At 43.6% G+C, this 14,533-nt stretch overlaps 1 protein-coding gene across 1 annotated transcript in view; it reads left to right on the forward strand.

Moving 5' to 3' along the window:
* Nucleotides 1-14,533, forward strand: part of LOC126262316 (venom dipeptidyl peptidase 4-like) — a 315,546-nt gene that overhangs the window by 231,382 nt on the left and 69,631 nt on the right. The window contains exon 12 of the mRNA XM_049958868.1: nucleotides 3,175-3,355. Coding sequence (XP_049814825.1) covers nucleotides 3,175-3,355 — 181 coding nt within the window. The remainder of the gene's footprint in view (nucleotides 1-3,174; nucleotides 3,356-14,533) is intronic.

A 14,533-nucleotide genomic window follows, 5' to 3' on the forward strand; every position in this document is an offset into this window, starting at 1 on the left:
TGATAACAGACAAGCGGTACTGCGTGTAATACCGCAGAAATCAATGTGGGACGTACGACAAACGTATCCGTTAGGAGAGCGAAATTTGGCGTTAATGGGATATGGGAGCAGACGACTAACGCGAGTGCCTTTGCTAACAGTACGACAGCGCCTGCAGCGCCTGTTCTGGGCTCGTGACCGTATCGGTTGGACCCTAAACCGTGGTCTGGTCAGGTAAGTCCCGATTTCAGTTGGTAAGAGCTGATGGCAGGGTTCGAGTGTAGCGCAGACCCCTTGAAACCATGGAGCCACGTTTTCAACAAGGCACTGTGCAAGCTGGTGGTGGCTCCATAATAGTGTGACCTTCTGACTAGGTCCTCTGGTCCAACTGAACCGATCATTGTCTGGAAATGGTTATGTCCGGCTACTTGGAGAACATTTACAGCCATTCAACGGCGGTATTTTTAAGGGTGACAATGCGCCCTGTCACTGGGCCTTAGTTGTTCGCGACTGGTTTGAAGCACATGTGGGACAGTTAGAGCGGATGATTTGGGCATCCAGTTGGCCCGACGTGAATGCCATCGAACATTTATGGGACAGAATCGAGAGGTCAGATCGTGCACAAAATCTTTCTCCGGCAACACTTTCGCGATTACGGAGGGGTATAGAGGCAGATTTTTTTTTTCAACAGAGAAGGAGCCCCTCCACGTCCACACCGGCATGATGACCAACTCAAAAGGTCTACTGCCGTCTCTGCATAAGGGTTAGTTTTCACTAGAGTGAGGTGAGGAGTCGCAGGATGTGGGTACTGCGATATTTGGTCTGGTTAAGGTTAACTATTAATAAGCGCTCATCTGGAGATAGATTGGGTCGAAGTCGAACGAAGGGTAGCTGTTTGAAGGGCAAAGGAAAAAAAGTGCCAAGGCAAGAACCAAGGGGAAAAAAACCTCTGCGATAGCTAGGTCGGGTGGTAAGAGCAGTAGCTGATGTCTTTCTGCCTGCGATAGGTCATGCAAGGGTGGGCTTTGTTAGTAGTGGGTATCATGCCTGTCGATACCTTTGACGTCGTGCGGTGCTGTTACTCGGCGGCTGCCGCTGGGTGACGGTGTTGAACTCTCGATCTGCGTCAGCAACCTGCAACAGTTCGCTTTATCATCGTTTTGTGTCCGATAGGTCATATATCGGATGCACAGTGTAGGGTGATGTTGGCGATTTGTCTGTGCGTCGGTGGGCGAGCTCGTCGGTGTCCCTGCTGTGGCCTGTTGGTCGGCTCTAATGACAGCTGGTAATTTCCAGTCAGCGTTACTGATATGCAGGGGCATGTCGACGTCTGTCACTTGTGGGTGTATGTTAGCTTACCATACGTGGTTATGTCCTAGCTAGTAGTGTCTTTGGCCGCTTACGCTTCCACCTATGGTTATGATCGTAGATTTCCAGAGTAAGGATGAAAGGATTGTTCGAGTGTCTCGAGTTCCTGTATAGCCGTGTGTCGTGTTTTTTGAATACTTCCTTGAGGGTTTCAAGGCGGTATTCTGTGTGAAGATCCACGGTGCGTATGTAGCGTGGAGCGTTGCACTTTGTTCTGTATGATTTGCAGGCGGCGCAGTCGTGTAGTAGCTGCATATCGCCAGACGTGAGCTGCGTACGTCATCAGAGGTCTAATCACTGTCATGTATATGGACCTCGACACCCTCCTATTCAATGTGTTTTCCCTGTTGAGCATTGGATAGAGTTGTTTGAGCCTCGCGTGCGCTGTGTTGGCAACGTATTCTATGTGGTCCCCTCATGTAAGTTTCCGGCCCAGCCAGACACCAAGATATCTGACTTTCTCTCGGAAACGTATTGGGCGCGTATGTAGCGTTATCTGTCTACTGTGCTGATGTTTGCGCAGTAGTTTCGGTCTGCGTGTAAACAGAACTGCTTCGCACTTGTCGACGTTTACTTTAATGCGCCATCGTTCCAACCAAGGCTCGGCAGTTCTGAGTGCCGTCTGTATTCGTGAATTAATGTTCGACGGTTTCTAATCTTGCGGAAGGATTGCTGTGTTATCCGCGTAGATGGCTAACGTCGTGTTTTGTGTTGCTGGGAAGTCGTTGATGTACAGGTCGAACAAGATGGGCCCTAGGATGCTTCCCTGGGGTACTCCAGCTTGGATCCCATGTTGTGTTGATTGTTTGCGCTGCACGTTAGTGTTGAAACATCTGTTCGTGAGATATGAGTGTATGAGACGTACGAGTCCGTCTGGGAAACCAGCTTTGCTTAGTTTGCGTATAAGGCCATTGTGCCAGAGACGGTCGAAAGCTTTTTCGATGTCCAGGAACACGGCCCCTGTGGCTTTGTTCGTGTTGTAGCCGTGTCTTATATGTTCAACTACGCGAAGGAGTTGTTGCGTTGTCGGTCTTAGTGTGTCATTGGCGATGCAGTGCCTAGTGATGCGTTTTAATATTGCCTTCTCAACAATCTTGCAGAGCGAGCACAGCGGACTGATGCTAGTCGTACTGCTAGTGTACCTGGTCGATGACTGAAAGTAAGTAATGGTCTCTTAAACCAAACAATAGTAAATTAACGACTACTCCTGATGGGGAAATTAAATCTAAATCCCTCAAATATCCCCTCTCGTATGATTCTCCCTATTCATTATATTTTCAGCTACCCTAATTCTATTTAATCAAATAAACTTTTTCTCATTTAAACGTAACCTTATTAAAAGAGCAGAAAAAAGAACAATTGAGATAAAAAAATTGTGGGAGGGAGGGGTCTTTCCCTGGCTTCCTGAACATCAGGACCTTGGCCGCCTTCCAAAAGTCAGGGAAGGGTTGGTGTTTTAGGATGGCATTCGTTATGTGTGTAAGGTATTCTACGGCTCTATACATGAACTCCTGGAGGACACGGTTTTGAATGTCATCAGGCCCAGCGGCTTTTCTACCGTTGGTGTGCTTGATAGCCCATGTGATTTCGTTGAGCAGAATGGTTCAGTATTTCTGTAGGAGACTTGTACGAGTCTATGCCACAAAGAGTCGCTGTACTACGCCGGGAAAAAGGAAAGCTGACAGTATATTGGGGGATATCGCATGACTTTTGTCACCTCTATGTATTTAACCATACTCACATGACAGAAAGACGAAGTTGTCGTGTGTCGCAAGCTGACAACCATCCGTATAATACACGAATTTTGTTTATGTCTGTGTGTGACAGGCATCTCGCGACGGGAGCACAGCAACACCGCGCTGCGTAAGATGCTGTCCCACAAGCTGCTGCCCCAGCGGCTGGACGACTGGGTGGAGCTGGAGGGCGGCCTGCGCGCCCAGGTGCGACTGCTGCTGCCGCCAGACCTCGACCCCGAGGGCGACGAGAAGAGGCCCGCCCTCCTCTACGTGTGAGTTTCAGCAGGGGCCAAGCTACTCTGCCCTATGTTTTTATGTCCATCCTTGTGGCTGGAGGTCTGGAGAACTACGACCGTTCACTACTGTAAGAAAATGAAACACCTGTAGCCCTCCTTATATTGTCATTTATTATGAAGCTACCAGTTTCGGCGATTCAACCTTAAGAGTTGATGGCTGGAGAGACGACATCACAGCTACAGACTAAACAATTAGTACACCTTGAAACATCAGATGACTGAAAGTAAGTAATGGTCTCTTAAACCAAACAATAGTAAATTAACGACTGCTTCTGATTGGGAAATTAAATCTAAATCCCTCAAATATCCCCTCTCATATGATTCTCCCTATTCATTATATTTTCAGCTACCCTAATCCTATTTAATCAAATAAACTTTTTCTCATTTAAACCTAACCTTATTAAAAGAGCAGGAAAAAGAACAATTGAGATAAAAAACTTAAATTGAAAATGATAACAAATTTATTCTCAACATTTGATCCATCAACTGACATCTTCAATTTATCATTAAATTGAACTAGAACATTTTTAGGACTATTATTAATCCCATCAATGTTCTGACTTACACCATCACGAATTAATATTATCTGAAATAAACTAAACTTAACCTCACACAATGAATTCAAAACACTACTAGGACCAAAATCATTTAATTGAACAACATTCATCTTTATCTCAATTATTATTATAATACTATTTAATAATTTTATAGGATTATTCCCTTACATCTTTACTAGAACAAGACATTTAGCATTAACATTTGCAATCGCCCTACCTATATGATTAAGATTCATATTATTTGGATGAATTAATCATACTAATCATATATTTACACACCTTGTTCCACAAGGAACTCCGCCTGCATTAATATCATTTATAGTATTAATTGAAACAATTAGAAATGTCATTCGACCAGGTACGACTAGCAGCAAATATAATTGCGGGACACTTACAATTAACCTTACTAGGAAACACAGGACCGTATATAGCAATAAACTTAATCTCACTACTAATTATTGGACAAATACTTCTATTAATTCTAGAATCAGCAGTGGCTATAATTCAAGCTTATGTTTTCTCAATTTTAAGAACTTTATATTCTAGAGAAGTATATTAAACCTATGTTAACAACTCACTCAAATCACCCATTCCACTTAGTAGACTATAGACCTTGACCACTAACAGGAGCAATTGGTGCAATAGTCCTAGTACCAGGATTAGCAAAATGATTCCACCTATTTAACATTAACTTATTTATAATTGGATTCGGAATTACCTTATTAACCATAATGCAATGATGACGAGATGTAGTACGAGAAGGAACATATCAAGGCCTACATACAGGATTTGTATCAATTGGATTACGATGAGGAATAATCCTATTTATTGCATCAGAAGTATTATTCTTTGTTTCATTCTTCATACCCTCCACGCTGCCCTCCAACACTAAATTGATGAACCCTTGATGCCTCAGGACATGTCGTATCAACCGATCCTTTCTTCTAGACAAGTTGTGCCACGGATGCATCATAAATATGGATCGTGATAATCCCTCCGGCATCAACTAACGCTACTGAAGATGGTGCATTGAAACACCGAAACTGGTAGCTACACAATAAATAACATCTTAAGACCGGCTGTAGGAGTTTCATTTTCTTACAATCTGCTGTTTGTCACGTGCACGCGCGCTGGCACCTCTAACGTTTCCGATATACAGAAAAAAATTATCAGCAACGATCGGCAGTATCAGAATGTTGGCTAATTTTTAGTACGGTCTTGTTGGGCTACCCTAAGGAAAGGCAGAAAAATTTGGCAAAATAGCCGGTCAGTGTAACGAATACCAACTCTTCTTTAGGCAGATAAAACCATGATGTTGTTGTGGTCTTCAGTCCAGAGACTGGTTTGATGCAGCTCTCCATGCTACTCTATCCTGTGCAAGCTTCTTCATCTCCCAGTACCTACTGCAACCTACATCCATCTGAAACTGTTTAGTGTATTCATCTCTTAGTCTCCATCTGCGATTTTTACTCTCCAAGCTGCCCTCCAACACTAAATTGATGAACCCTTGATGCCTCAGAATATGTCCTATCAACCGATCCCTTCTTCTCCCCAATTCTATTCAATATCTCCTCATTAGTTATGTGATCTACCCATCTAATCTTCAGCATTCTTCTGTAGCACCACATTTCGAAAGCTTCTATTCTCTTCTTGTCCAAACTATTTATCGTCCATGTTTCACTTCCATACATGGCTACACTCCATACAAATACTTTCAGAAACGACTTCCTGACACTTAAATCTATACTCGATGTTAACAAATTTCTCTTCTTCAGAAACGCTTTCCTTGCCATTTCCAGTCTACATTTTATATCCTCTCTACTTCGACCATCATCAGTTATTTTACTCCCCAAATAGCAAAACTCCTTTACTACTTTAAGTGCCTCATTTCCTAATCTAATTCCCTCAGCATCACCCGATTTAATTTGACTACATTCCATTATCCTCGTTTTGCTTTTATTGATGTTCATCTTATATCCTCCTTTCAAGACACTGTCCATTCCGTTCAACTGCTCTTCCAGGTCCTTCGCTGTCTCTGACAGAATTGCAAAGTCATCGGCGAACTTCAAAGTTTTTATTTCTTTTCCATCAATTTTAATACCTACTCCGAATTTTTCATTTGTTTCCTTTATGATAACGCCAAAGAATTAATAAGTGGCTCTCAGAAAATGGACTGTCTGTAAATTTTGTAAAAAAAGAGACAGAGAGATTATATTGAATTCTGTACAACAAACGAGCTCACGCTAACAATTAATGTAGCACATGAGCAGGAGTCAATAAACAGGGGAGATTGCCCTAAATTTTTTGGTCTAGATATTGCAGAAAACTTTATTGTTTGAGAAGCTCAGTAATATGCTTCTTCCAGTTCAAGTTCAGCTATATTTGCTCTTCGTGTAACTGCTGATTTTGGAAACAAACAAATTAATCTCCTGACATATTTCCAGTCAGTAATGTCTTCCAGAATAATTTTCTCGGATAATTCATCACTTACAGAAAAAAGTATTGTTTGCACAAAGACGAGCAGTAAGAATCATGTATGGTACTCACACACGAACGCCATATACGAGAGTTACCTGTTCTACGAGCCGTCACAATGCACATATTCGCTAATGAAATTTGGCATAAATAATCCACAACAATTTAAGAAGTACAGTGATATCCATATGTATAACACTAGAGAGAAAAATTACCTTTATTGCTCTTTGTTAAAGCTGTCTGTGGCTAAGAAAGGAGTTAAACAGCAGCAGTAAGGCTCATTTCATAAAATGTCTCATAGGTAGCAAAGCAAGTTTTAAATCTAACTTAAAATCATTTCCTATAGACAACCCCTTTATTCCACTGACCAGTTCCTGTGTAAAAACCAATAACCAGTAAAAAAGTGTAAGTATAGTGGCATGAGGAAGACTAAAATAAATACGTTCATTAAATTGTTGCCGTGCGGGATTAGCCGAGCGGTCTAGGGGCGCTGCAGTCATGGACTGTGCGGCTGGTCCCGGCGGAGGTTCGTGTCCTCCCTCGGGCATGGGTGTGTGTGTTTGTCCTTAGGATAATTTAAGTTAAGTAGTGTGTAAGCTTACGGACTGATGACCTTAGCAGTTAAGTCCCATAAGATTTCACATACATTTGAACATTAAATTGTTAAATCGGTTATGCTGTTACAACGGCAGGTTATCAAGATTTAGGTGAGTTTGAACGTGGTGTTATAGTCAGCACACGAGCGATGGGACACAGAATCTCCGAGATAGCGGTGAAGTGGGGATTTTCCCGTACAACTATTTCACGTGTGCACCGTGAATATCAGGAATCCGTTAAAACATGATATCTCCGACATTGCTGCGGCCGGAAAAAGATCCTGCAAGAATGGGACCAACGACGACAGAAGAGAACCGTTCAGTGTGACAGAAGTGCAACCCTTCCGTAGATTGCTGCTGAGCCGTCAACAAGTGTCAGCGTGTGAACCATTCAACGATACATCACCGATATGGGCTTTCGCAGCCGAAGGCGCACTCGTGTACCCTTGATGACTGCACATCACAAAGCTTTATGCCTCGCCTGGGCCCGTCAACACCGACATTAGACTGTTGATGACTGAAGATATGTTGGCTAGTCGAACGAGTATCGTTTCAAGTTCTATCGAGCGGCTGGACGTGTACGGGTATGGAGGTACCCTCATAAATCCATGGAGCCTGCATGTCAGCGGGGTACTGTTCATGCTGATGGAGGCTCTGCAATAGTGTGGGGCGTGTGCAGTTGGAGCGATATGGGACCCCTGATACGTCTAGATACGACTCTGACAGGTGACATATACGTAAGCATCCAGTCTGATCACCTGCATCCATTAATGCCCATTGCGCATTCCGACGGAATTGCTACTGAGTGGCTCCCGGAACACTCTTCTGAATTTAAACATTTCCACTTGCTACCAAACTCCGCAGACATGAACATTACTGAGCATATCTGGGATGCCTTGCAACGTGCCGTTCACAAGAGATCTCCACCTCCTCGTACTTTTAAGAGTTTATGGACAGCCCTGCAGGATTCATGGTGTCAGTTCCCTCTAGCGCTACTTCAGACATTAGCCGAGTCCATGCCACGTCGTGTTGCGGCACTTCTGCGTGCTCGTGGGGGCCCTACACGATATGAGGCAGGTATACCAGTTTCTTTGCCTCTTCAGTGTGTGTGAACACGGTAGGCAAAATAAAACTTGTCCAGAAAATATTCGTAACACGTGTTTAACGGCCATTTTGCATTAGGAAACCCTGAGTTAGTTTTGCGTAGTAATTCTACTGCTACTACTGCAACTACTACTAATACTACTACTACTGCATCTACATCTACATGGATACTCTGCAAATCAAATTTAAGTGACTGGCAGTGGGTTCATAGAACCACCTTCACAATTCTCTGTTATTCCAATCTCATATAGCGCGCGGAAAGAATGAACACCTATATCTTTGGGTACGAGCTCTGATTTCCCTTATTTTATCGTGGTGATCGTTCTTCCCTGTGTAGGTCGGTGACAACAAAATATTTTCGCATTCGGAGGAGAAAGTTGGTGATTTCGTGAGAAGATTAGCAACGAAAAATGCCTTGCTTTTAATGATTTCTACTCCAAATCTTGTACCATTTCTGTGACACTCTATCCCATATTTCGCAATAATCAAAAAGTGCTGCCCCTGTTTGAACTTTTTCGATGTACTGTGTCAGTCACATCAGGTGAGGATCCCACACGGCGCAGCAGTATTCTAAAAGAGGACGGACAAGCGTAGTGTAGGCAGTCTCCTTAGTAGGTCTGTTACATTTTCTAAGTGTCCTGCCAATAAAACGCAGTATTTGGTTAGGCTTCCCCACAACATTTTCTATGTGTTCCTTCCAATTTAAGTTGTTCGTAATTGTAATACCTAGCTATTTAGTTGAATGTACGGCTTTTAGGTTAGACTGATTTATCGTGTAACCGAAGTTTAATGGATTCCTTGTAGCACGCACGTGGATGACCTCACACTTTTCGTAATTTGGGGTCAACTGCCACTTTTCGCACTATTCAGACATATTTTCTAAATCGTTTTCAGTTTGTTTTGATCTTCTGATGACTTTATTAGTCTATAAATGACAGCGTCATCTGCAAACAACCGAAGTATCATGCTCGAGTATCATGTCGTTTTTGGAAACCCAGAATCTACTATGTAGGAATCAACATGGATTCCGGAAACAGCGATCGTGTGAGACCCAACTCGCGTTATTTGTTCATGAGACCCATAAAATATTAGATACAGGCTCCCAGGTAGATGCTATTTTTCTTGACTTCCGGAAGGCGTTCGATACAGTTCCGCACTGTCGCCTGATAAACAAAGTAAGAGCCTACGGAATATCAGACCAGCTGTGTGGCTGGATTGAAGAGTTTTTAGCAATCAGAACACAGCATGTTGTTATCAATGGAGAGACGTCTACAGACGTTAAAGTAACCTCTGGCGTGCCACAGGGGAGTGTTATGGGACCATTGCTTTTCACAACATATGTAAATGACCTAGTAGATAGTGTCGGAAGTTCCATGCGGCTTTTCGCGGATGATGCTGTAGTATACAGAGAAGTTGCAGTATTAGAAAATTGTAGCGACATGCAGGAAGATCTGCAGCGGATAGGCACCTGGTGCAGGAAGTGGCAACTGTCCCTTAACATAGACAAATGTAATGTATTGCGAATATATAGAAAGAAGAATCCTTTATTGTATGATTATATGATAGCGGAACAAACACTGGTAGCAGTTACTTCTGTAATATATCTGGGAGTATGCGTGCGGAACGATTTGAAGTGGAATGATCATATAAAATTAATTGTTGGTAAGGCGGGTACCAGGTTGAGATTCATTGGGAGAGTGCTTAGAAAATGTAGTCCATCAACAAAGGAGGTGGCTTACAAAACACTTGTTCGACCTATACTTGAGTATTGCTCATCAGTGTGGGATCCGTACCAGATCGAGTTGACGGAGGAGATAGAGAAGATCCAAAGAAAAGCGGCGCGTTTCGTCACAGGGTTATTTGGTAACCGTGATAGCGTTACGGAGATGTTTAATAAACTCAAGTGGCAGACTCTGCAAGAGAGGCGCTCTGCATCGCGGTGTAGCTTGCTCGCCAGGTTTCGAGAGGGTGCGTTTCTGGATGAGGTATCGAATATATTGCTTCCCCCTACTTATACCTCCCGAGGAGATCACGAATGTAAAATTAGAGAGATTAGAGCGCGCACGGAGGCTTTCAGACAATCGTTCTTCCCGCGAACCATACGCGACTGGAACAGGAAAGGGAGGTAATGACAGTGGCACGTAAAGTGCCCTTCGCGACACACCGTTGGGTGGCTTGCGGAGTATAAATGTAGATGTAGATGGAAATGAAGACGGCTGTTCAGATCGTCTCCCAAATCGTTTACATAGATAAGGAACAGAAAAGGACCTATGACACTACCTTGGGGAACGCCAGATATCACTTCTGTTTTACTCGATAACTTTCCCCAGTTACTACGAACTGTGACCTCTCTGACAGGAAATCACAAATCCAGTCACATAACTGAGACGATATTCCATAAGCACGCAATTTCACTACGAACCGCTTGTGTGGTACAGTTTCAAAAGCCTTCCGGAAATCCAGAAATACGGAATCGATCCGAAATCCTTTGTCAATACCACTTAACACTTCATGTGAATAAAGAGCTAGTTGTGTTTCACAGGAACGATGTTTTCTAAACCCACATTGACTGTGTGTCAAAAGACCGTTTTCTTCGAGGTAATTCATAATGTCCGAGCACAATATATGTTCCAAAATCCTGCTGCATATCGACGTTAACTATATGGGCCTGTAATTTAGTGGCTTACTCCTGCTACCTTTCTTGAATATTGCTGTGACCTGTGCAACTTTCCAGTCTTTGGGTTGTATATGATTGTTAAGTATGGAGCTAATGCATCAGCATGCTCCGAGAGGCACCTAATTGGTATGCAGTCTGAACCAGAAGACTTGCTTTTATTAAGTGATTTAAGTTGCTTCACTACACCAAGGATATTTACTTCCACGTTACTCATGTTTGCAGCTGTTCTAGATTCTAATCCTGAAATATTTACTTCGTCTTCTTTTGTGAAGGCTATGTTTAGTATCTCTGCTTTGGCAGCACTGTCTTCGATAGTATCTCCATTGCTATCACGCAGAGAAGGCATTGATTGTTTCTTGCCGCTAACATACGTCACATACGACCAGAATCTCTATGGATTTTCTGCCACGTTTCGAGACAAAGTTTCGTTGTGGAAACTGTTATAAGCATCTAGTATTGAAGACCGCGCTAAATTTCGAGATTCTGTAAAAGATCGCGAATGCTGAGGATTTTGCGTTTGTTTAAATGTGGCATGTTTGTTTCGTTGTTTCTGCAACAGCGTTCTAACCCGTTTTGTGTACCAAGGAGGATCAGCACCGTCGTTTGTTAATTTATTTTGTATAAATCTCTCAATTGCTGCCGATACTATTTCTCTGAATTGAAGCCACATCTGGTCTACACTCATATTATTAATTTGGATTGAGTGGTGATTGTCTGTCAGGAAGGCGTCAAGTGAATTTTTATCTGCTTTTTTTGAGTAGGTGTATTTTTCGTTTAGTTTTTGACGATTTGTGGATTACAATATTCAACGATAACCCTGTATTCACTATTCCATGTATCGGTTTTTATGCTCGTTATTAACTCAGGATTATTTGTTGCTAAGAGGCGAAGTGTGTTTTCATAGCCGTTTACTATTCGCGTTGGCTCATGAACTAACTGCTCGAAATAATTTTCACAGAATGCGTTTAGCACAATTTTGGATGATGTTTTATGCGTACCTCCGGAATTAAACATGTATTTTCACCAACATATCGAGGGTAAATTAAAATCACCTCCAGCTGTTATCGTATGAATCGGGTACGCGTTTGAAATCAGACTCAAGTTTTCTTTGAACCTTTCAGCAACTGTATCATCTGAATTGGGAGGTCGGTAAAAGGATCCAATTATTTTGTTCCGGTTCCCAACAAATGACCTCTGCCGATACTAACTCACAGGAAGTATCTACTTCAATTTCGCGACAAGATAAACCACTTCTAACAGCAACAAGCACGCCACCGAAAACCGTGTTGAGCCTATCCTTTTAGAACACCGTCAGGTTTTTCGCAAAAACTTCGGCTGAGCTTTTATCCGGCTTTAGCCAGCTTTCAGTGCCTATAAGTATTTGAGCATTAGTGCTTTCTATTAGCGCTTGGAGCTCTCGTACTTTCCCAACACATCTACGACAACTTACAACTGTTATACCGATGGTTCCACTATTTACGTTGTTCCTGTGTTCGGCTTGCACCCTTTGTGATTGAAGCCCTTCTTATGTTTTTCTGAGACCTTTTAACCTAAAATAACCGCCCAGTCCACGCCACACAGCCCCTGCTACCCGTGTAGCTGCCTCCTGCGTATAGTGGACACCTGACCTATTCAGCGGAACCCGAAACCCAACCACCCTTTGGCACAAGTCGAGGAATCTGCAGCCTAGACGGTCGCAGAACCGTGTGAGCCTCTGATTCAGACCCTCCCTCGGCTCTGTACCAGAGGTCCGCTGTCGATCCTGTTGACTATGCTGCAACTGGTCAGCTCTGCTTTCATCTTGCAAGCAAGACTGGCAGCCTTTACCACTTCTGTTAGCCGCTCGAAACCAGATAGAATCTCTTTTGATCCAAAGTGACACACATCACTAGTACCGACGTGAGCCACCACCTGTAGTTGGCTGCACCCTGTGCTCTTCATGACATGCTGGAGGACCCGTTCCACAACTGAAATGACTCCACCTGGTATGCACACGGAGTGCACATTAGTTTTATTTCCATTCTTGGCAGTCCTGTCCCTAATGGGCACCATAACGCGCCTACGTTGGAGCTCCCAACTGTCAGTAGTCCCACCCTCTGTGTCTGTCCGTATCTTTCAGGCTAAGAGGTTTCCTCTGAAACAGGACAGGCGACAGCATCTGGCTGAGCGGCAGTGTCAGCCACAGACAGCCCCTGGAACCTGTTTGTCAGACAAGCCGGAGGCCTTACGTGCCGCCGCCTGGGAAGTCTTTCGCCGCCTGCTACGCCCCGGGGCGACCTCACACTCGACCACAGGTGAGGGGTCAGCCTCAGTGCGAGCAGTAACTGGGTTGGCCACCGGTGAGGACCGATCGGAGGACTCTGACGTGCTGGACGTCCATTGGATTCCCACGGCTGGCCCACAACAGTGGTGCCCATCCACTGCAGCCTCAAGCTGTGTAAGCGAAGCCATCACAGCCTGAAGCTGAGAGCGAGGTGTCACCAACTCGGCTTGCATCCGCACACAACAATCGCAGTCCCTGTCCATGCTAAAGACCGTGAAAATGCAGATAAACGGACTATCGGCACTCAGCTGTAGACCCTGACGAAAACGCACGAACTGTGTCCAGTAATACGCAGATATTCAAAAACCTAGCTACCGAAGCACTAAGGTGAAACTAAAATAATTTGCCTACTACTACTACTACTATTACGAATAACGATAATAATTACAATTACAGTCGGATCTCGTTTGAAACATTGACTGCAGATTCGTCTTACAGATGGTGAAATGGGAAAACGATAGTCGCTTATGCCGCTCGATTTTCGCGTCACCAGACAGATTATTTGCACTTAATTTACAAGTAAGAACTTACACAAAGCAAACTTCATTAGTAAGGGAACGCAGCATTTCATATTATTCTACCAAAATAAGGAGGAAATAATTGAAACAGCATTATTATTTAATAGAGAATGCAAGTTACAGGAATGATACAATGTTATATCACCGACTCTCGAAGGTGAAGAACAAAGGGTTAATTTAACAGAAAATGATTGCAAATGTCTTTCACACATAACTCATATGCAAAGATGAAGTTGGTTTTCTGGGACGTAGTCTTATCTCTAATGTCGAAATGTCAAGTTCATTAAGGGTGGCTGCTTGAATTGTAATGTATTGCTATAACCCCCTCCACTCAGTACTTTGAAGAGCAGTTGCATAACACCTACATTGGGGATTCATGCGCAACGTCTGGCATCTGGATCAACAACGATTTTTTCAACAAACAGTTTATGGTAACTGGTGTGCCCAGAAAGTAAAATCCACATGTGGGTCACGTCACAGAAATCTATCGAATGAATAAATATTTTCAACAAAAGGGAACAACAGCGCGCACCGCATCGGCAGACTTCTCACGAGTGCATGAGGTGTTGGTTGAGGTTAGGACAATCGGTGGAGACAGTATCAGTCATCTGGCTTGCTCTATCGTACCGGGCGCGGTGACGCTGTGGTCACATCCCTTCCCACGTTTATTACCTTATTTTTGCTATGTTTTAATGCATGGTATAGGAAGATTTTGCCACGGGAGACTAGCAAGTGAGTAGGAACACTAGGCAGACTCAGCGAACGAAGCGCCACATGGTCACATAGCGTGAGAACGGTCGGGCGAGCAAGAGGCGTATCGTTCTGGAACAGGGAGAGACTGCTAGGATTCACCTAACTCGCTGCGCGCCCAGAAGCGAGTCTTTTATTATTTGTATTTACTGTT

The sequence above is a fragment of the Schistocerca nitens genome, chromosome 6 (genome assembly GCF_023898315.1).
Source record: "Schistocerca nitens isolate TAMUIC-IGC-003100 chromosome 6, iqSchNite1.1, whole genome shotgun sequence".
Taxonomy (NCBI): Eukaryota; Metazoa; Arthropoda; class Insecta; order Orthoptera; family Acrididae; genus Schistocerca; species Schistocerca nitens.